We start from the raw sequence: 22530 nt of genomic DNA, 5'->3' as shown, positions 1-22530 counted from the left end.
GCCTTACTACAAAGCTACAGTGTTCCAAATAGTGTGGCCCCGACATAAGGACAGATATATAGAGCACTGGCATAAAAATGGGGGGCCAGAAACAAACCCTCTCCTATACGGTTAAATGATTTTGGAAAGGGTGCCAAGACCATTCGTTGTGTGGAAGGACAGTTTCCAGTTTCCAATAAATGGTGTTGGGAAAACTGGATCTGCAAATGCAAAGCACTGAAGTTGGATTCTTGCCTTACATCTCATACAAAAACTAAAAGTACATCAGATACCGAAATGTAAGAGCTAACTCTGTCCATTGATTGATGAGTGGATAAAGAAGATTTGGAATATATGTTACACAATAGAGTATTATTCAGCCATAAAAAAAAGAATGAAATCATGCCATTTACAACATGGATGGAGCTGGAGACTATTATGCTAAGTGAAATAAGTCAGAGAAAGACAAATACATGATTTCACTCATATGTGAAATTTAAGAAACAGAACAAATCGGCAAAGGGAAAAGAGAGAGAGGCAAACCAAGAAACAGACTCTTAACTATACAGAACAAACTGAGGGTTACCATAAAGGAGGTGGGCCGGGGGATGGGTTAAGTAGGTGATGGGGATTAAGAAGTACATTTGTTGTGATGAGCACTGGGTATTGTATGGAAGTGTTGAATAACTATACTGCACACCTGAAACTAATATTACACTGTATGTTTACTACACTGTATGTTTACTAACAGGAATTTAAATAAAAACTTATAAATAAGTAAATAAGCAAGTGAGCAGACTATCTGTCCCCCTACACCCTTCCCCCCCCCAAGCGAATACTATAAAACTCTTAAAAGAAAAGATAGGGAAAATATTTACATTTTTGAGTTTGGTGGGGTTTTTTTTTGTTTTTGTTTTTGTTTTTTGGCTATGACACAAAATGTACAGGCAGTGAAAAAAATAAATTGGGTTTTGCCAAAATTAAAAATTTTGTGCATCAGAAGACACAGAGATAACACAGAATGAGAGAAGATATTTGCAAGTCATATATCTGATAATGGATTAATATCCAGTATATAAAGAACTCTTATAACTCAACAACAACAAAACCAATTCAGAATAAGCAAAGGACTTGAAAGATATTTCTCCAGAGAAGATATGCATATGGGCCAATAAACTCATGAAAAGATATTCAACATCACAGCCTTAGGAAAGTGCAAATCAAAATCACAATGATATACCACTTCACATCCACTAGAATGACTATTATCTAAAAGACAAGTAAAAATAAGTATTGGCAAGGATATGGAGAAATTTGAACCCTGCGCATTGCTTGTTGGAATCTTAAATGATGCAGCCACTGTGGGAAACATTTGAGCAGTTCCTCAAATTGTTAAAAAATTGCTATGTGATCCAGCAATTCAGTTCCTAGATAATTGCCCAAAGGAATTGAAAGCAGGGACTCAAATAGATACTTGTACACCAATGTTCATAGCATTATTCACAGTAGCCAAAATGTGGAAATAACCAAATGTCCCCTGAGAGATGAGTAGATACACAAAATATGGTATGTACATACAATGGAATATTATTCAGCCTTTAAAAAGAATGAAATTCTGATACATGTTACAACATGGATGAACCTGGAAGATACTATGCTAAATGAAAAAGAAGCAAGTCGCAAAAGGACAAATATTGTATGATTCCACTTACATGAGGTATACAGAACATGCAAACTCCTAGAGACCTAAAGTATGATAGAGGTTACCAAGGTGAAGGGGAGGAATTACTGTTTAATGGGTACAGAATTTTTGTTTGGTATGATGAGAAAGTTCTGGATATGGATAGTGGTGATGGTTGCACAACATTGTGCATGTACTTAATGCCATTTAATTATACATTCAAAAATGGCTAGTGATAGGTCGCGTGGGTGGCTCAGTTGGTTAAGTGTCGGACTTCGTCTCAGTTTATGATCTCATGGTTTGTGAGTTCAAGCCATGCATTGGGCTTTGTGCTGACAGCTTACAGCCTGGAGCCTGCTTCAGATTCTGTGTCTCCCTGTCTCTGCCCCTCCCCCAGTCGTGCTGTGTCTTTCTCTCAAAAATAAATAAACATTAAAAAAATTTTTTAGGGGTGCCTGGGTGGCTCAGCCAGTTAAGTGTCCGACTTTGGCTAAGGTCATGATCTTGGCAGTTTGTGGGCTCGAGCCCCGCATCGGGCTCTGTGCTGACAGCTCAGAGCCTGGAGCCTGCTTCAGATTCTGTCTCCCTCTCTCTCTGCCTCTCCCCTGTTCACACTCTGTCTCTCTCAAATATAAATAAACATTAAAATATTATTTAAAAAATTTTTTTAATGGCTAGAGGCACTGGGTGGCTCAGTTGGTTAAGCATCCATTCAATTTCAGCTCAGGTCGTGATTTCATGGTTTGTGAGTTCGAACCCTGGGTCGGGCTCTGTGCTCACAGTGGGGAGCCTGCTTGGGATTCTGTCTCTCTGCTTCTTTCTCTCTCTCTCTCTTCCTCTCAAAAACAAATAAACATTTTTAAAAAGTGGCTAAAAAGTTAAATTTTATGTTACATATATTTTACCACTAAACAAACAGTGAGTTTGATTGACATCTAGTGAAAATTAGTGAGATTATCTTGGGATAAAAAAAAAAACCTGCATGCTGATAGTGAGGGAAATAAGGGTGTTTTGTTAATCTGATATTCCTAATTCAAGAAGTGGCTACCATCATTGGTGTTAATGGACTATTTTGTTTCATTTTCATTATGTCCAGAATTATTATTTCTAGAGCAATATGGTTAAACATTGTTTTTTACCTTATAACTTACAAATTTTAAAGACAAGAATCTAAAATAAATGAAGGGCTTTTCTTTCTTTGGCCTGAAAGTAAGCACTAGGGACTGAGATTAAAGTGACAGAACTCCAGAATGACCAGTTCTTCCTCTGGAATATATTACTGTTGGGAACTGTTCTACAAGCATTATTCCAACATTGCTTGTTCGGCCAGCTCAAAGGCAAGTTCCCTCCCAAGATAGCCAGCCTTGCTTAGCAGATTTTTTTTCCTAAAGCAGTTGTTTCTATTTTCTACAACGATAGAGTATGGCAAAATGATTTAAAACTCACACTTTGGAATCAAACATCCAGATTAACCTTTTGTAAAATTACTTAATCTCTTCATGCCTCATCTTCAAATTCATCTGTAAAATGTAATAATCACTTCACCTGTTTGTTGAGAAGATTAAATGAGATAATGTATGCAAAGTGCATAGCATGGTAGCTGGTACATATTAAATGCTCCGTAAATATTAACTGTTGCTTCTACTATTACTGCTCTTATACATAAATGAGCCCAAGGTCCAGACTTGGAGACAGGTTGGGGGGTGTCCACAAGAAGGCATTTCTTGTTTGACTTTGCAAAGCTCCTATACAAGATGTACTTTCTTTCTCTCCTAGTCCTACGGTGGTGTAATTCTTATGCCATCTTTACTTCCTTGCATTTAGACTTCTTTTCCAAATTAGAGACCAAGCAGTGCATTTTAATCTTATCACGTTTAAAAAAAATTATTGGCACATTATAACCCGAGTTCACTATGTAATACTTCTTCATTCACTCACTTTTTAAAAAGCCATTGAGTCCTAGTCTTTTTCTTTTTTCCTCTCCCTCAGCCCCTTTTGGATCATAGATGCTGAGAGCTGAATTAATTGTATCCTTTAGGTCCATAACACATTGTCATCATCAGTAAATGCAAGGTCCCTCTCTGGTTTGATTTTTGTCCTTTATCCCTAAACTTCATCTTGTACCCTTTCCCCCATAGGTACCCATTCTAACGTGTCTTTACATGTCTTTAACAATACATGTACTTTTGTCTTTTGTGTTTTAAAAAAAATATTTATTTATTTTGAGAGAGAGAGAGAAGGAAAGAGAGAATCCCAAGGCGGCTTTGCACTGTCAGGGCAGAGTCCGACTTGAGGCTCGATCTCATGAACCGTAAATCATGACCTGAGCTGAAATCGAGAGTCAGATGCTTAACCAACTGAGCCGCCCAGGTGCCCCTATACATACATGCATTTTTGTAAGTAGGTAATACTGTTTTGTGTGCATGGGTTTCTAATTTATAAGGAGATATTGGGCTATTAATAACCAACATTACATTTTAAAACCCTGTTACCTTAGATATGATTACTTAGTGCTTCTGACTTTTAACTATATTTTAGTTATCAGTTCCCTAATGTATAGACATCTAAATTACCATCAGTTTTACCCTACCACAAAACATGCTGCAGTTAACATTTTTACATTATCCTTTATAGATAGGATGATCACAGTGGTCCAAAATGAGATGCTTTTTAAGTTGAAGGGGACTATTTTAATTATAACAGGTATTCATCAAGACTCCCAGACAAACTAGGATCGGTGGTCTACCCTATTTATGGAAGATTTTCCTGAGACACAGTTGGTAATCAGCAGATACATACTGGGAGAGCCCTTCTCCTTCTGGTTGTTTCTAGCTGACATCTGTTGCAATTGATTGGTACATGTGCTGGACTGACTGTTGTGTATTTTAAATACCACCCTTGCTAGAAACTCTTCCTGATGGGGATGTCTGGGTCACCATAGATATACTTAATTTCAATAAGTTTGAGTTCCAAACCAGTCTTGTTCTAATAGTTGGATGGACTTTTTATCTGTCTTCTTATATTTTAGGACTTTCCACATTTGTACTGTGTCTTTTTTAATCTTTTTTCCATCAAACTGTCCAGTTTGGGCTGTAGCAGGCACCACTGTTTATTGACAACTGCTCTTACAGTAACTACTTTGTAGATTATGAAGGATTTTTTCAGATTTGATGTTATTAGACCCTAGCAATTACCTTTTGAGGTAGAGAGGGCAGAATTTGTAATCCTTACGTTACAGAAAAGGAAACCGAGGATTTGAGGTACACTGACTTAGTCAGTCCACACATGTGATAAGTTATGGAGTTGAATTTATGACCAGGTGTTCTGCCTCTAATTAGCCTCTGCACAATCTAAAAGGGACAGGCAAGAGGGTAAATTTCTGTTTGTGGTTAAAGCAGGGACTATCCAGTTTAGCTTTATGTCTTCCTCAGAACATAACACAGTGCCTGACGCATAGTAAATGATCGGGAATTTTTAATGAACAGATGACTTGGGGATTAATGTAGGGCCCAGGTTTGAACTGGTAGTACTGCTGCCCAGTGCTTTGGTGACTCCCATTTTATTTCAGCAATGCTTCGAATTATGGGTGAGTTCAGTTCTCTAAATGCTCTTAATGAAGAAGGAGACTTCCTGCCAGCCTCAGAGTTTTCATGTTAAATGGCGTAGTGCATTTACAGCTGACATAGTGATCGCTTATAAACATGCCACTGAAGCATGACTTCTGGGTGAGAGTAGACTGTACTTACATGTTCATAGAAAATTTCGATTAGATTTCTCCCACTCTCCTTTTTTTAAGGCACTCTTCTGTAGCTTTGAATAACAGTAGTAAATTCCTTCCTCTTTCTAACACTTACATTGCATTAGGCTGCTTAACAGATGCTTCCTATTCCCCAAATCCCCAGTCACCTATAGTGTTTAGTAAAGATGTTAGATTTGAAAGATTTGCTCCAAATAGTTTGTGTTAGTATTGTGAGAGGCTGGTTGTCCTCAGCCACCTTGCTCAAACCAGTCACAGTTTTGAAGTGGTTTCAAAGCCTTCAACAATCAGGCTTCACCTACCTTTCTGTCTTCTCTCATAACTACCCACCATCCCCTTTCTCATAGTTATAACTACCCACCATCCCCTTTCCAGTACCTCCCACCCACTATGAAACAAATTAAGAGTGTTCTAAGAAAAACCATTTAATAACTTAAGTTTTCATACCCTACCCTTCAAGGAAGTTGAAATAGTCATCTTCTAGAAGTAGCTCTTTCTATCATGTATCTTAAATCCTTTTCATTCTCTACCTGCAGAGACTCTGTGCACAAGGTATGCTATGTAAATGAGATGTTTCCTGTTGCTTCTCTCCTTTTGGCCATGTGTTTCTTTCACTCACAGATTGATTTGCTAGTACTTGTGTTAACACTGTGAGCTTTACATGGAAGCTTTCATCCTATCAATGGGGAGAATTTTTAAGAAAGCCCACGTATGTCTCCTTAAGTATCTTTTCTGTTGAAACCAATAGTAAGCTAGTGATTACGGCCATTCCTTCTAATCGTGCCACCAGACTTTTGTTTTTTCATTGTTTCCAAACCCTTTTCTCTTTTCGCTGTGGCTATGAATTCTACAGTATCTGACATAAAGAAAACCCCAGGAGGTTCTTTCCTTTTCTTTTATATTCTTTCTTTTCCTTTTCTTTCCTTTATAAAAGTGGTTTTTGTAAAGTGAAATTCTTCCAACAGCTGAGTGGTGGGTCCATGGAAATGATACTTTGGTGGTCAGATGAGACCTACTCTCTTAACTGATTTTTAAGAGTACGGTAACACTGTTATTATCTGTAGGCACCATGTTGTACTTCAGATCTCTAGAACTTACTCATCTTGCATAACTGAAATTTTATACCTATTTAAATGACTCACAGAAGCAAAGAATCGAAGGGTAGTTGCCAGGGGTGAGGGTGAGGGGCAAGATGGAGAGTTGCTAATCAGTGGGTAGTCCGTTCTCTACAGTGGATAAAACTTGGCAAACTACCTGAATATGTAGTTGTTTGCACTGAAAGTAGAAAAGGAAACAAGAGTGAATTTGGTGATTTGGTCCCATCATGAAGCTTCAGTTACCTCCCTAGTTCCCTTCATGCTAAGTAGAAGGAAAAATGAAACTCCTAAGACCATTTCCTCCAAAACACCTCCATACACAAATTGTCCTCAAGGTTGGGAGAAGAGAAGTATGAAGGGGAAGGTTTGGTTAGGAATCTCTCCTCCACTAAATTGAAAATAGTTGAGGGGCACCTGGCTGGCTCAGTCAGAACAACATGCACAATGCTTTATCTCTGGGTTGTGAGTTCAGGCCCCACTTTGTGTGTAGAGATTACTTAAATAAGTATTAAAAAAAAATAGCTCATTTGCTAATTAGTTAAATGCATGGCTTCTTCTCATGAACACTGCTTACCCTGTTACATTAATATCGAGAAAGTCGAGAATTGGGTCCTCTGAAAGCCACCAGCAGAATCAAAATCAGATGTGAACAGAAGCACATCTTACAAGAATCACCATTATTCTTTAACTGAGTTTAGTATAGATTTTTGTTTTCATACTCAACAAACTATGTTGATTACCCTGTTTGTATTTTTAGTCTAGCTTGGTCTAAGTGGGCAACTCTGGGTACTGTTGACCTCTGTTGATGATACTTTTCATTGACCTTGCCTGGGTCTATTGACTAGTTACGTCACAGTTGACTCGCCAGCCTCCCCTCCCCAGTAGGCCTTTCCTCTTTCTTTTTCCTCTTCTTCTCTAATCCCTTTCTTCTTCGCTACTCTCTCCTTCACAACTCCTCCATGATTTTCTCAGGGCTGGGCTTCAACATCGTCGGTGGGACAGATCAGCAGTATGTCTCCAACGACAGTGGCATCTACGTCAGCCGCATCAAAGAGAATGGGGCTGCGGCCCTGGATGGGCGGCTCCAGGAGGGTGATAAGATCCTCTCGGTGAGAACTGGCTTCGGCCTCCTTCGCTGTTCCTTGCTCCCTAGACCCCAGTTCTTACCCTTGGCCCCTTCTTTGGGAAGATTTCTGCCTGCCTTTTTGGATCTGGAAATTTCTGGATTGTAGAATTCGGTGGGAGGGACCTTGATCAGTCACCTTTTCCAGCCCTGCCATGGAACAAGGAGGATAATACCTCACTTGATAGCAAGGCCTGTAAGTCCAGAATATGAAGCTACTTACCCAAGTTCAAAAAACAGGGAACAGGGAGGGTGAGGGACCGATATGGGGGAAAAGGACTTAAAACCCACAATTGTTGTCTTTCTTCAGTTATACTTTATCACCTCCCTTTTGTTAATTGAAACACTAATGTGTGTCTTCCTTTACTCCAAAGAGACAAAAAAGGAAGGTAGGAATTAAAGTGTCCTTTTTAGACTCAGATCCTTTCTCACCTGTTATTAAGAATTGGAAATCGGAATGCATTCTCATTTGGATATGTGTCCACGGTGCTCCCATTTCACTCTGCTATGTATTTTGTAATAAGACACTACATGGTAAGCATTAGGTTTTTGTTTTTGTTTTTTTAATGTTCTAGAAGTTCCTCAAGGGCAGGGACTGGATCTTTTTAAATTTTTTGTATCCTTGCACAATGTTCAATATATATTTAACAGATGAACAGGTTGAGAAATCCAGGCAAGCCCAGAAAGGTTGGCTGATCCAAAATATAAATACAGTGTCATGGATGGTAACATCCTATTTTCGTCCTTCTCACCAACTGTTTTGCCTCTTTTCAGTCCATTGAGCTGCTAGATCCTGTTTATTAATTTGAGAGGTACAGTGATAAATACCTTTATCCCAAAACGATCCTGAGAAGCTTACAAGCAGATTATTTCCTATGGCTCCCTGGAGAAAGATATCCTAAAAACATGAAATCAGCTTGAATGGTACATTAAGGAAAATTTGAGAGTGAGTTGTTAAAGGTATAGCATGTAGTTAGAAACTATGCATTTTAAAGTGCCATTTACCACATTGTCTCCAGGAAACTGGGGCCTGGGTTACATTTGAAAAGTATAGGGGTTAAGAGGACAACCATGTTATTCAAAAAAGTTTGGTAAAAGATAGATTATTGAAGAATGAGAATGGTTAGTTTTTGAGCACCGTATGCTGAGCAATATGCTGAGAACTTTAAATTTGTTTAATATTGTGGTAATCCTACGAGGTGGATACGTTTATTATGACTATTTTGCAGCTAAAGAAGCTGAGTTCTTAGTGAAGTCAAGCCGCTCGCCCAAGGTCACACAGCTAGTAGGTGGCAGAGGGCTAAAACTGGTCTGTCTGAATTTGGAGACTTTACTCTTAATCAGTATACTGTACTGCTTCCTAAGAGGTAAATGAGGAGCTCAGACTCGTTCTCCTAAACAGAAAGTTGCATGTGAATTAATAGATTTTATGTATGGTTTCATATCAAAACTGAATATAAGGGATAGAATTAGGGGAAAAAAGGACATAAAGCTCATTATGAGAGAATTTATTAGACATAAGCTGAGATGAGGGGCCTTACTTATGTGGGTCATTGCCTCACGGAGAAAAGAAATTACTGGAAGGTCCGCTCAAGTTTTTTAAAAGGGTATGGTAGGAGATAAATGTCCATGAAAAGAAAAAGTAGATGTCGAAAAAACTCAACTCGCTTCTTTTTAAAATTTATAGCAAGGAGGATTTTACTTTATCAAAGTAAAAGAAATATGAGAAATATTACAAAGATCTATAAAAGATATTAAGTATTAAACAAATATCTGTAAGACACATAACAAAGAATGATTCAAGTTTATGTTTTGGCCAGTTAAGACATGGCAAAGAAAAGAGGGAGGAAATGCCCAGCAAAGAAAAGGCAAAATTTTAAGACAGATATGGAGAGAAATAAAGGAAAGCTGAGAAAGAGAAAAAGCATGTACAGGAGGACAAGGCCAGTATATTCTCTCCATTCTTTTTTCTTTTTTTAAATTTCTTTATGTTAATTTTTGAGAGAAAGAGAGACAGAACGTGAGCGGGAGAGGGGCAGAGAGAGGGAGACATAGACTCCGAAGCAGGCTCCAGGCTCTGAGCTGTCAGCATAGAGCCTGACACAGGGCTTGATCTCATAAACTCATGACCTAAGCTGAAGTTGGACACTTAGCCGACTGAGCCACCCAGGCACCCTTCTCTGTTCTTTCTGGGGCTATCTTATTTGACTCCAGTTTCCCTTCCAGAGGTTTGCTCCAAAATTCTTCTTTCTAGACCCTGTTCCTTAAGAAATAAGCTTCTGTTGCCTTACCATCTTATCCCCTTTCTGTCCTTAGGTTAACTTGTTAGGCATTAACCACTAAATGGTTATGTCTCCTCTGTAACTCACTTTATCCCTTTGACGTACTTAAGTACCCGATTACTGGCTTTGGAGTCACTTCCTTAGCACATTCATTTTGGATAACTAATAGAAGTATCATTAAGGGATCTAGGTTTCCTGTGAATTATTATTGACAATACAATCTTTCCATTTCTCCCCAGATTATGCCCATGTTTTTCAAGGAATATTAAGTAATTGCATGACTTACCATGCAATTTAAGGCCCTATTGCATCTGACCACCATGAAACAAAAACAGATCTTACCGATGGAATAGAGCTGAGGTTGACATGAGGGCTGGAGATGGAGATTCCTCACCAAAGTTTATTTTGTGCATGTGATAGTGAGGGTGATTTAATATTTGTATAGGTTACCAGGGAACCTGGGGAAATTTTATTTTTCTGAAAAAAATTAAACTGCCTAGGTTTATTTTCCTTGTGTGTCTGACTCAATGAAGGGAGGTGGATAGTCAAGAATAGTCAGTCCTTGGCCAACTCAACATTTTTATGAAGCTCAGGAGCTCAAGGTGATGTGGCTGAGTTTTGCATTGAATAAATGAATATTCCATTTTGACCAAACCCCTTGTAATAACAAAATGGTACACACAGATTGGGCCACTAGTCAGCTCCATTTCTTGTTCTTGTCAAATATAATTCTTAATTTGGTGACTGAAAGTTCATTTCAGGATCTTGGCAAGAAATTAAAATATCCAGAGTATAATCAGAAGTCAGTGCTTATTAAATTGAGTCCATTTCTTCTCTACATTTTATACATTTATATTGATATTATTCTATAGTTAGAGCTCTTGAGGCAATTCAAAAAATTTTTTTCAGGCTATTCAAAATTGTTAATCATCAAAGAAAACTAAATTTAACTCAGTTTATTAATTTCCTAAGACAGAAAATAGGAAACTCCATTTTGAAGACTGCTAACAACTATAGTTAAAGGGAAAAACATATATGTGAACTAGAACACCACCATTACAGTTCTCCGAACATTCAGTCAGCAAAATTTTCTAGCATGTTGCAAATCTGCCATATCTCAAGTTCAAGAAAACTATGCCATGAGTTAAGGAAGCTGAAGTAGCAAGTTTAGCAATGTTCTAGGTTTCTTGGTTGAGTAGCTTGGTACTAAAAGTGAGATCCACGGACCATCTGGCCATTACTTGCGATCTTATTAGAAATGCAGTCTCAGAAACCCTCCCAGACGTACTGGAATCAAAATCTTCATTATAACACGATCCCTGGGGTATGAATAAAAAATGTGAATAAATTTTGAGAGGCATTACTGTAGGCAAGTGCTATTGAAACGTTTCACGTTATGACCTATAGTAGGTAATACACACACACATGCACATGCATACAGACATAATTGAAGCAAAGTTTAAGAAAATAATATCTCTTCTATATGTGATACATTCTGTTATGTTTTCTTCTAATTTCACTTTTTTAAAGTTAAATACTGCTCTTGACCCACTGGATTGACCTCACTGTCTTCTGTGATGGGTCAATAGACTCATATTTGAAAATCACTACTTTGGTAAATGGAAAATCACTGATGAAATCTGTGTATGCACAGCATATGTATTAAATAGGGTAAGTAGGCTGGATGTAGAGACCACTAAAGTTTGTTTCAGTTAGTTTAGATTAGAATTAACTCAAACTCAGAATCACGTGGATGGCTTGTGAAAGCATGGATTGCTTTTAACTTTTAAGTTCCCAAGTGAATGCTAATGCTGCTGGTTCTGGGATCACGTATCGAGAACCTCCATTTATTAGTATGGGTGGTGACAAAGAGTGAGCTCCACATACATTTAGGGGTAAAATCTACAGAACTTGGTGGTTAGTCAGTATGAGGTAGAATCTAAAAATGCTTAGAGGAGGCAAATTTTGGAAAGCCAGTTTGGCTTTGGATTAGAGGTGGCCTTGTCATGAGACAAAGAATCATGATTTGTTTTATGGGGCTGTTTTACCTTGAGGATAAGAAATGGTTTAAAAAAGAAATTCCCTTGGAATGTCTAAAAGCCTCTTGTTTGGGTTTTTTTGTTTTTTGTTTTTAGTTTATTTATTTATTTTGAGAGAGGCAGAGAGAGTACAAGCAGAGGAGGGGTGGAGAGAGGAGAATCCTAAGCAGGCTCCATATGCAGTCAGTGCACAGAGTGGGCCTCGAAACCACGAAACCACGAGACCATGACCTGAGCCAAAATCAAGAGTCAGACGCTTAACTAACTGAGCCACCCAGGCGCCCCCGTGGGTTTTATTTTGGTTTTTTAAGTAATTAGAGTAAGTGTCCTTTTATATTAGAATACCTTTAGGCTTAACTAGGAGAGTTGAAAGAAAGGCATAATTGGTATAATTGGCGTGTGCCCAGTCTAGCACCTTCTTTTGCCTGATATTACCAATGTCTTTCTTCCCCATTGGCAGAAGGAGGCTCAGGTGAGGACCAAGGTTACACACTGAGTCACTGGCAGATAAAGCTGCTGTCAGAGTCCAGGCCTTTCAGCATTGTATAATACTGATAATAGGTCAGTCGGGCTCTTACAGGATGCAGTCTATGAGCAAACCTCAGGAGATCACGTAACATTTATTCTACTCAAGTGTTGTTCAAAGTACTCTTTAGATATAACAGGAGCTATAACGATGAGTTTTGCAATACAGCCTTTCCAAGTTATTTACAGTACAATGTAAAGTGATGTAATATAGGACAGAGTTCGCTTTGAGCTTTAAGATCACTAAATAGTATGGAGATACAGAAAAGTAAATCACTCACACTAGAATTCTTTAGAAAGGTCTTGTCAATGAAGTGGCACTTGACTAAATTTTAGCTTCTTAAATTTTAATGCTGCTTCAATATATGCACATGAATAAAAATATATGAACAACTTATATTTTATACAACTAAAATTTTTTAAATGTATAACGTTTGAAACAAATGAAACTGTAAAACCAGTAAAAATTCAGTGAACAACATCAATATGATGGATAGTGATATGTTCCTGAAATCAAATCCTTACTTACAATGTAAACTTCTATGGGTTCGTGTTGTTGTTTTTTTATTTTTGAGAGAGCAGGAGTGGGGGAGGGGCAGAGAAAGAGAGAGAGGGAGACACAGAATCCAAAGCAGGCTCCAGACTCTGAGCTGTCAGCACAGAGCCCAATGCGGGGCTCGAACCCACGAACCTGCGAGATCATGACCTGAGCCGAAGTGGGCTGCTTAACCAACTGAGCCATCCAGGCACCCGTATGGTTTTGCATTTTAAAGTGAAGGTTTTGCGGCCAGGCTATTTGAGTCCTGGCTTTGCTGCTTCCATTCTTTATGCCTGTGGACAAGCTGCTTAGCCTTTCAAGTTTTTCATCTATAACATGGGGGGTTCCTAACTCATGGGATCATCGCGAAGACTAAATAGGTTAGTACGTGTAAAATGAAGAGACCTCTCCAGACATGATGATAAATATGCAGTGATTCCTAGCAATTAGTGTTGGCTGTGATTGCAAAGATGACTTTGACCTCAGTACTCCTGCCATCGCATGTCATGTAGTGACTCAGTTCTCCCACTTGCATTCATGTCATTATGAAACGTGGCTCTCATACTGAGCTCTGGTATCTTTGGCATTTGTTGACATGACTGCTTCATTATTTGTCTCTAAGAGAAAACACTTATTTCCTTACAATGAAAAATACAGTTATCACATGGGGTAGATCAGTTACAGGAGCCTTCTCAGTATAATCAGCAGTCTCACACCTATTCTCTCCCTCAGGAATTAACTGGAAAGTTGAGTTGTTGAGAATTCATTGTGATGGTTCTAGGACTCCTGAAGTTCTTTCCCTGTGGCATGGCTACCAAAACACACACACACACACACACACACACACACACACACACACTAATCAGAAGGTGGCTTTTGTAGCATGAAATCAAAGTCCATCAACTAGAAAACTATATTCACTTCTACACTATAGATAGCAGGACTGATCTTGTTAGATACATAGAATTTTTAAAACGGGAAGTGTATTCAGATGGTGGAAATAGCTAGGGCACAGGTATGAAGGTAAGAATATATGTTTTATGTCCTAGGGACAGTGAGTTATGTGACTTAGAGCACAGTTATGAAAAGGAATAACGTGAGATTAAACTGGGAATGTGGGTTGGAGCCATTTCCTGGAGGACTTTGCATACCAGAATGAAAAATCAGTCATTCTCCCTGCCTCCAGTTTTGTTTTTGTTTTTAAGCAGTAAAGTGGTATACATAGGATTGTACTTTAGGAGGATTGATCTGGAGACCTAGTGTTTGAATAGGTTAGAATGGGGGAGGGCCTAGAGGAAAGTGAATCAGAGAGAAGGTGATCATGATAGTTCATCTGAAAGCATCCACAGCCTAAAGAGAGAGGCAATTCAAAGAAAATCGTGTATGAGGAATTATACTGTGTTAGGCTATAGGATTTGACAGTCTGTTGTATGTGAAGATTGACAAAGAGTGGAGTTTAAAAATATTATCAGAGTTTTAGTCTGAAGGAATGGTAGTAGCAAAAAGAGGGAAGTTGGGATAGTCTGGTTTTGTGGGAAGTAAAAAAGGAGGCGTTGGATATATTGATTGGGATCTAACAGAATATTTGGGTTCAGGCACCCAACAAGAAACTGGCAAATCCAGAAGTAGAAATAAGGATAAACATTTGGGAGTTGTGTTGCAGATTACAGGTGAAATTGTGAAAGGTCATCATGGCAGAGAAGTTCAGAAGACAGAGGACTACTGACATGGAGGAATATTTACTCGCCTTAAAGAGGAAGGAAGGGAAGAGGCATCAGGAAAGGAATCATTCAAGAACTAGGAGAGCTACGTATGCATAAGCTGAGATTGGAGAGAACTGCAAAAGGGAGGAGGTCTGAAGACAGGAAGGGCTGTAGGATTTGGTAATGGGAAGTCACTGCTGAGCTGCAGGACAGCGTATGCTTTCCTCCCACCTTATATTACGAGAGTACCAGGGAATAAAGAGTGAATGGCTGCTGAAGAAGTGGAGGATAGTGCTTTCAAACGAAGTTTGCAATGAAAGGAAGAGGAGAAAAGATGGGAAGAGGGTGATAGTGGGTTCAAGAAATATTTATATTGTTTTCTGTGTAAATGAGGATAATTTTAGTTGAGAAGGAGCCAAGAGCAATAATAAAGGGATCAAGAGGAGCAAGGGACCACTTAAGTTCTATAAGAAGGCTAGAAGGGATATGACCAAGAGCACTAGGGAATAGCTTAGCCTTGGTAAAGGAAACATCTAATTCAGAAAGAAGGGCAAAGCAGCAGTGGGAGGCTGTCATGAAACTTGGAACGAGGTGGAAAGAAAATGGAGAGTGTGTGGAAAGTTATCCATATTCTCAAGAAAGATAAGGCAAAGGAATCTGCAGAGAGAAGAGATGGGGTTGGAGTTGGGGTTTGATGGTAGGAATGGTCTGGAACAGCTGCTGCTGGGAATTCATTAGGGGTTTCACCAGGTTAGTAGAGAGGTCATGAGGATATAGCAAGTGTCAGCCAGCATGGATCTGTGCTGGAAAGTGTGTGTGTGTATTTTTCCCCAGGAACATTAAACTCAGGACAAGGAAAGTAAATGCAGTGTGTTGTACAGGTCTGGAAAGATGGCAGAAGATCATAGGGGCTAGGGATTCGAATAGTTTACCAAGTGCTTTGTTGAAATAACAGCAAGAACTCCTAGATGGGTAAGGATGCAAGTAAAGCCTAAAAAGGTTAAAAGATTTTGATGAGGATAATGAGCACATTGAGTAGAGGAATATGAAGTGTGAAAGGAGTATAAATTGTGGTCCGGGAGTTTGAGATATTGGAGCTGAAGCATGCCCATTGCTGAAGTCAAAGGCATATGCCAGTTGGTGGCTAAAGTGGAATAGAGCAGGAAACTGTTAATATGGAAAGGTAGACAGTCTGTAACACCAAAGTGTTGTTAGTTAGATTAATTCACCAAGGGCATTGGCAGGGGATTGTATGGAGAACCTCTTGGAGAAGGAAGATAGTAACAAGATGAGAGGCTTGAATAAGTCAATGGCTTGAGCTTCAGCTGACAATAGTTGGTTAAGTGTCCAACTCAACCAACAGCAAGTGCTGTTATTTCAACAAAGCACTTGATTTCAGCTCAGGTCATGATCTCATGGTTAATGGGATCAAGGCTCACATCAGGCTCCTTGCTGACAGCAAGAACTCCTAGATGGGTAAGGATGCAGTAAAGCTTGGGATTCTTTCTCTCCCTCTCTGTCTCTCTGCCCCTCCCCTACTAGTGCTATCTCTCTGTCTCTCTCTCTCAAAATAAATGAACAAAAAAAGAATAGTCAAAGTGGAATAGAATAGTCAAGGTGGAAGAATAATAGCACAGAAGGAACAGCAAATTGCAAGGGCACTTTAACCTTCCAGTATTTAAAAACACTAGCCCTAGCTCCTATACCTACTATGACTTAGGGTAGAGTTTCTTCATTGTGAAGACAAGATAAAAATGGTGTCTACCTCATAGGATTATTGTGAGAAGTACATTACGTAGTATATGTGAAGCATACAGCACAGAACCTACCAAGTAAATACATTAAGCGTTCTTGGTGCTGTTGCTGTTGCAGACACCAACATGTACCAAAGATGTGTAAATCTTGCATAGAGTGGGCTATGCTGTGTCACTGAGTACAGCATAGGATAGATGTCACTTGCGGACACTGTCACTCCTGACGCTAAAAAGTATTACTACCACCGGTCACCTCTCACCTCTAAATGGTAGGACTGACCTACACTGAAACATTTTTTTAGGACTTTATATCATCAAAGAAATAGTGTAAAAATAGTAAATTGGAGAAGGATGGGAGTATTCATGGAATCAAGGGAAATTGTTCACAATTGAACAAGACCAATAAAATGGGCTAGTAGGTTTGTTTCGTAGAGTTACATTTGTAGAGTTTCATCAAGTTATATTTCTGGGGTTGACACTGGCAATGCCAAGGATTAGGAATATAAAGGATAGAGGATAACTCGGAAGACCATGTCGGCTGTAGGGAAGCAGGCTGATGCTCATGGAAGACACACAAATACTGTAACAGAAACCCAAGTGTCAAAATGAGACAGGCAGTAAGAGCTAAGGTGAAGGAGAGACTTTTTTTTTTTTTTTTTTAAACCTTGGTGCTCTTCAAATGGCCCATGGAACCTCAGTTCTAGGAAAACATAGCTTTAAAAATGACGAAAGTTACTCTGAGTTCTACGTAACATTCCCATTCTCCTAGCCCTTGGAATTTGCTCTGTAGTTTTTTAAATGTCCAGTCACATGAATGTAAATCTTTGACTTAGGAGAATTCACATTCTCCCTCCCTTACTACTTTTCTTGCTGTTTTTGACAGGTAAATGGCCAAGACCTAAAGAACTTGCTGCACCAGGATGCTGTAGACCTCTTTCGTAACGCAGGCTATGCTGTGTCCCTAAGAGTACAGCACAGGGTAGGTGTTATTTGCAGCCAGCGAGCTGGCACCAGGCTTTTGTGGGAATAAAGCCTCTTCGGTAGTGCGTTTGGCTTTTTTTCCCCCTCCCATTCTCACTTTTTTAAAGAGCTTGTCTGGCACAGGCAGGGGTCTGCAGGGACTTCTGCTTATCATGAAAGGAAATTCAAACAGTATGCTTGCAGCCTAGGTCCTGGCTTCAAGGTGACGTGCCTTAAATATAAAGCGTGACAACAAAATTTAAATAAATGGGGAAAAATACAACCAGCATCAGTTTTATTTTTAGTAGGGAGGGAAGCCTATGTCTGCCCTTGAACATACTTATTAAGGAAACTCAAAGTGTAAACGAAAGATGGTGGATTTTCTGATACCCACTATGTGCTTTTCCCTGTCACCACCATGAACCCCATTTCTTACCATCTTGATGACACTGTTGACCAAAGCTATAATGCTCAAAGGGGAACTCCAGGAAAAAGGAAATGGATTTCAGAGTTTCATCAAAGCAGCACCTATCCCTGCATCCACGTCTTAGTTCCTAGTGTTTTATAATTTGGATGATGGGTGGAGAAGCCAGGTAGACCTAATTCTTTCCATAGCACCAAGGTCTTCAGAGTGCATTTACAGCATAGGTTCAGTGTGCCTTTAAAGTTACTCCCTCTTAAATTAATGCTGTCCTGCCTCACTCAGCTCTTGAGTGAGGCTTCAGAGGCTGAAGAAGGGCCTAACAGGAGATAGTACAAAATTGGAAGGGGCTAGGCATGAAAGACACTTGGGAAAACAGCCATGGTTGCAAGCAGAATCTGCATGTGATGGATTCGAAAACAGATCCATAAGTGACAGTATTGGTAATCAGCTGTTTCTGCCTTGGCTCTTCTGTTTATAAAGCATGGAAGGCTTTGTGCAATAGATAAAGGCAAGTAACGAACACAGGTATACACTTCAGGTATGATTAGTGCTTTTTGAAGGCATGTGGGAAATGATTTTCAAAGTTCACATTTTAGGAAACATCCATAAATAACTCCTGATAAAATTTCTGGTCAGAGAATTGGCCTAGCCCTAAAAACCATACTTTCTATTGGCATGCCTTCTCAGGAGATCTCAACAGGAAATGAGTGAAAGATGTAGAGGTAGGTGGGAGAGAGGATAGAAAAGGTAGTTTGTGCAGTGTTGCCTTTCAGATGGAATGATCAGACTTTCACTGGTTGCAATGAGGAGGTCGATACCATTGAACTGAAACAAGATGGTATTATGACTCATAATTGCAGGTTAGCTATTAAAAGTTAATATTAAGAAAGGCCACCAGCCTCAAAAGGGAATGCCTTAGGCAGTGGAAGGTTATTACCACTTGGATATGATTTTTTCTTTTTCCTCCGAGTCTTTTACTTCTGTTTCATATAAACTTCATCTTTACTGTGCCCAGTGCTAGAAAGTAGAGATAAAGGACATGACCCTATATTAGGAGGGAGTGGGTGCCTTTTGGGAATTGCAAAGTATTTCCCAAAATGGCACCGTACCTGTGTTAACATTGCTCAGATCTGCTCTTACTGTTTTCTGATGACTGGGAATCTTTCTAAGTAAACATTTCTAGGAAGGTCGACACTCCCTGCCCCCGCCCAATAATTTCTAGCTTCCCCACAGGATCAATAGGCTTCAGCTCATGTCTTCATTGTCCTAATATGATAGACATAGAGCTTGGTGGAGGCAGTACAGAAACAGAAAGAGGTTACTTGCTTACCTTCGGATCCTTTTAGGTCAGTAGCACAGCAAGGTTAAACACCTCCCCATCAGACTTATATCCAGAGAATTGATGACGCTGATGTGTCAATCTGGAACAAACAGAGAGGGCTCCCGCTAGATAGTTCTTGGAGGTTACAGCTTTGGGTGGTCTGGACCCGGGTCATGTGTCAGCGTGGACATTTCAGTTGGGGTAAACACACATTGGTCACTTGAGTAATGTTTTTCTTTTCCTTCCAGTTACAGGTGCAGAATGGGCCTATAGGACATCGAAGTGAAGGGGAGCCGAGTGGTATCCCCATAGCTCTGGTGCTGGTGCCAGTGTTTGCCCTCACCATGGTAGCAGCATGGGCCTTCATGAGATACCGGCAACGACTTTGAAAAGCTTGCTGTCTTCCAGTGCTCCCAATAGAAGATACATTTCTCTCTTCCTCTCACCCTCCTCCCCTGCCATTCTCCCATATCCTTCCCTCTCTGCGTAGCCAACACATCATTTTAAGAGACTGCTACCTAGCCAGGACCTCGCCACCCAAATCTCCAAGTCCTTATATTCTAATGGGAGAGTGAAGGCATTGTTTGAAGACAAGACTTGGCTTGGAACAAATGGGGAGTTAATCTGTTTTGCTAGGACCACCAATAGAAGTTCAGCTACAACCCAAAGAGGGAAAGGTCCAGTCTTCCCATCAGCACGGGTGATACCTGTTCCTTAGCTGGCATGCCTCAAAGGCCAGCTGTGTGCTGCAAGAGAAGAGAGGATTTTTCTCCTTAATGATCTTCCTTGGGAAGTTTTTGTGGCCTTTATTTAATTTCTAACTACATACTTGGGTGCCTATATCAAACACAGGATGGTGAGGAGAGCATTTTTGCTTTTTCAAAAAAGCAAATGCACACACACACACACACACATCCATATATGACAGTATAATAGTGATGCCTCGTGGAGAATTAAAGAAGTGGAAAGCGGCTCTGTGGTTTCAGGTTTCTGTTATAAGGGATGTTCTGAATGGAAGAATGCGATGCGTAGCAGAAGTTGAGGGAGTGAGCCTTACAAAGATGCCCAAAAAGAAAAAGAGAAGACCAAACCAACTAATCAGAAATCTTAGAACAATATTTCTTTTTACAATAGCTGTGGTGGAGTGGAGGTAAAATGCCATAATCCAGCTTCACATAAGTCAGTCTGTTCCCCAACCTTTGAAATGCAAAGATAAATCTGACTGGTCTCTGGGCTGCCCTAGAGACCTTTTTGGTACCTCACAGTCCTGTTAAAGGATCAGCTGGCATGATTGTGGTCAGGGCTATGGTGATGGGGCCAAACCAAACCAGTGAGAAAACTCTAAAAGGCACAAGGACGGTGCCTCCAAGGTGGCACCTGAACCCTCTCAGGCCATCTAACAGACTTTTGGTCTCTAGAAATAGGCAAATTCTGAGTGATGGAGCTGCTCTCTGTCAGGACAGGCATGAAGCAGCTCTGCTTACAACTCAGTTGAGAGGGTTCGGATCACAGGTAGTTTTGAGAGGATCTAAACACCGGCTGTGGCTTTGAATGAACAAACTATTTTGCAGGGAAGGGGAAGAAAAGAGTTTTATCTTAGTGGATAGGGAAGTTTGGTGGATGTTTCATGGGGAGACCTTGAGAGAAGGAGATGGATGAATGGATGCTCAGGAATACCAAAGACATTAATGAGACAGGAACCAGTCCGTTCATGTGCTACTGAATGTTGGTTTTAAGGCCCTAACTAAGGAGAGCTGAACCAAGACAGATTCTCTAGCTTAAAAAGAAATCATTTCCGCCCTCCAGATATACTGGCTATCAGCTACAGGCCTTACATGATCCCGACAGCAATAGTGTGAACACCTGCCCTGAGGCAACCAGCCGTGTCCGACTTTTAGCGTGGATAATCTAGTCAATATTTTACACTTGTTGGTTGGACACCAGCTTTGTTAAGACACTTTTACAAAGAATGTCAAATTTATACTGCAGACAGCAAACGGGAACAGTTCTGAGACTCAAAACACTTGGGAAAGTTCCCTGGAGAAAGGGGACAAATTGAGGACCCTTGAGGAGCTCACAGTCTAATTAAGGCAATTCATAAATAGATGAGAAGTTAAAAGTATATCATCAGGTTAAGTAACAGTTGAAAACAATAAAGAAAAAGAAACTCAGAACATGATGTAGCAACAGAGATGTGCAGGCAGCCATCACATTTTTTTTTTCAGGAATTCCAAAAAAGAAAGCTGTCACATAATGACATCAGGCCAGAGTGTAAAGGGAAGGCTTTTAAAAATAAAAACCTTAGTAAGACCTTTCCTCTGGGCCAACCATTGCTCTAAGGAGAAACTTGCTTTAAACAATCGCAGTAGGACTTAGGCTCTTACACCTGAACTGTTCAGTACCTTTGAGACTCACTTAGACGACTGTACCTGTAGGGCCCACAGAGAGCACGGACGGTGTTCTAGTTCTCACCTCAACCAGTCCCGCTGTGGAGGCACCACGCTGGGTGCCCGCCCTGCGTTTGGAGGCTGGTGCAGAAGCTTCCGCAAAGGGCCTGCTTACCTCCCGGGACTCATCTCAGGGTTTGGACATCAACTCTTGAGAGGACCTTGAGACATTCAAAATAAATAGGACACTTATCCCCTTGTTGGTAGAAGTTTTGCTTTGTCTAATAATAGGGATTCTTATGCACTTTAATAATTTAGTTTTTTTCTGGAATTAAACAGCATTAAAAGATCCAAGTTTTAGGCATGATTCAAGTTTTAGGCAAGTATGCCATTCAACTTTCCTGATTCTCTAGAAAACTTTTATTCTGGATGAAGTATTGAAGTCCATTGTAGGTCATTTAAAAAATTCATGATCTATATAGATCTTTCACTTTATAGATTGTGTCTAATATTCCTGCTACCTAAATTACTATGTACAAGTTTTAAAAATTGAATGAAAGTATTTTAAGACAATATACTTAAAACACTTCTGTATTTATTATCTTATATGAATAATTTTAATAAGACATCATTTGCTTCCATTGTCTCTGTTTTCTTTTCCTGCCAAGTTTTAATCTGTGCTATTGATTTAACTTAATTATTCACACCATCTAGCCATGTACAATAGAAAAGGAAATTAATACTTGTTACCATATTTTGTGCTAGATAGTGTACTAAATCCTGATTGGTACACTGTATGTTTATGACTCACAATTCTGAGGTCTAAGTATTGTTTAAAAAGACACCAAAGGAAAGATAATAAATTACTTTTCTTTTTTTTTTTTTTTAAATTTTTTTTTTCAACGTTTATTTATTTTTGGGACAGAGAGAGACAGAGCATGAATGGGGGAGGGGCAGAGA

At 39.6% G+C, this 22530-nt stretch overlaps 1 protein-coding gene across 1 annotated transcript in view; it reads left to right on the top strand.

Annotated features, from left to right (window-relative positions):
• Positions 1 to 22199, top strand: part of LOC115516628 (synaptojanin 2 binding protein) — a 35749-nt gene extending 13550 nt beyond the window's left edge. Inside the window, exons 2-4 of the mRNA XM_030319437.2 lie at positions 7487 to 7623; positions 17362 to 17457; positions 19432 to 22199. Coding sequence (XP_030175297.1) covers positions 7487 to 7623; positions 17362 to 17457; positions 19432 to 19572 — 374 coding nt within the window. The 3' untranslated portion in view covers positions 19573 to 22199. The remainder of the gene's footprint in view (positions 1 to 7486; positions 7624 to 17361; positions 17458 to 19431) is intronic.
• The last annotated feature ends 331 nt before the right edge of the window (positions 22200 to 22530 follow it).

Source organism: Lynx canadensis, chromosome B3, assembly GCF_007474595.2.
Source record: "Lynx canadensis isolate LIC74 chromosome B3, mLynCan4.pri.v2, whole genome shotgun sequence".
In the NCBI taxonomy this organism is placed as follows: Eukaryota; Metazoa; Chordata; class Mammalia; order Carnivora; family Felidae; genus Lynx; species Lynx canadensis.
The sequence above is the reverse complement of the archived record's forward strand: the minus strand, read 5'-3'. Positions and strand labels throughout refer to the sequence as shown.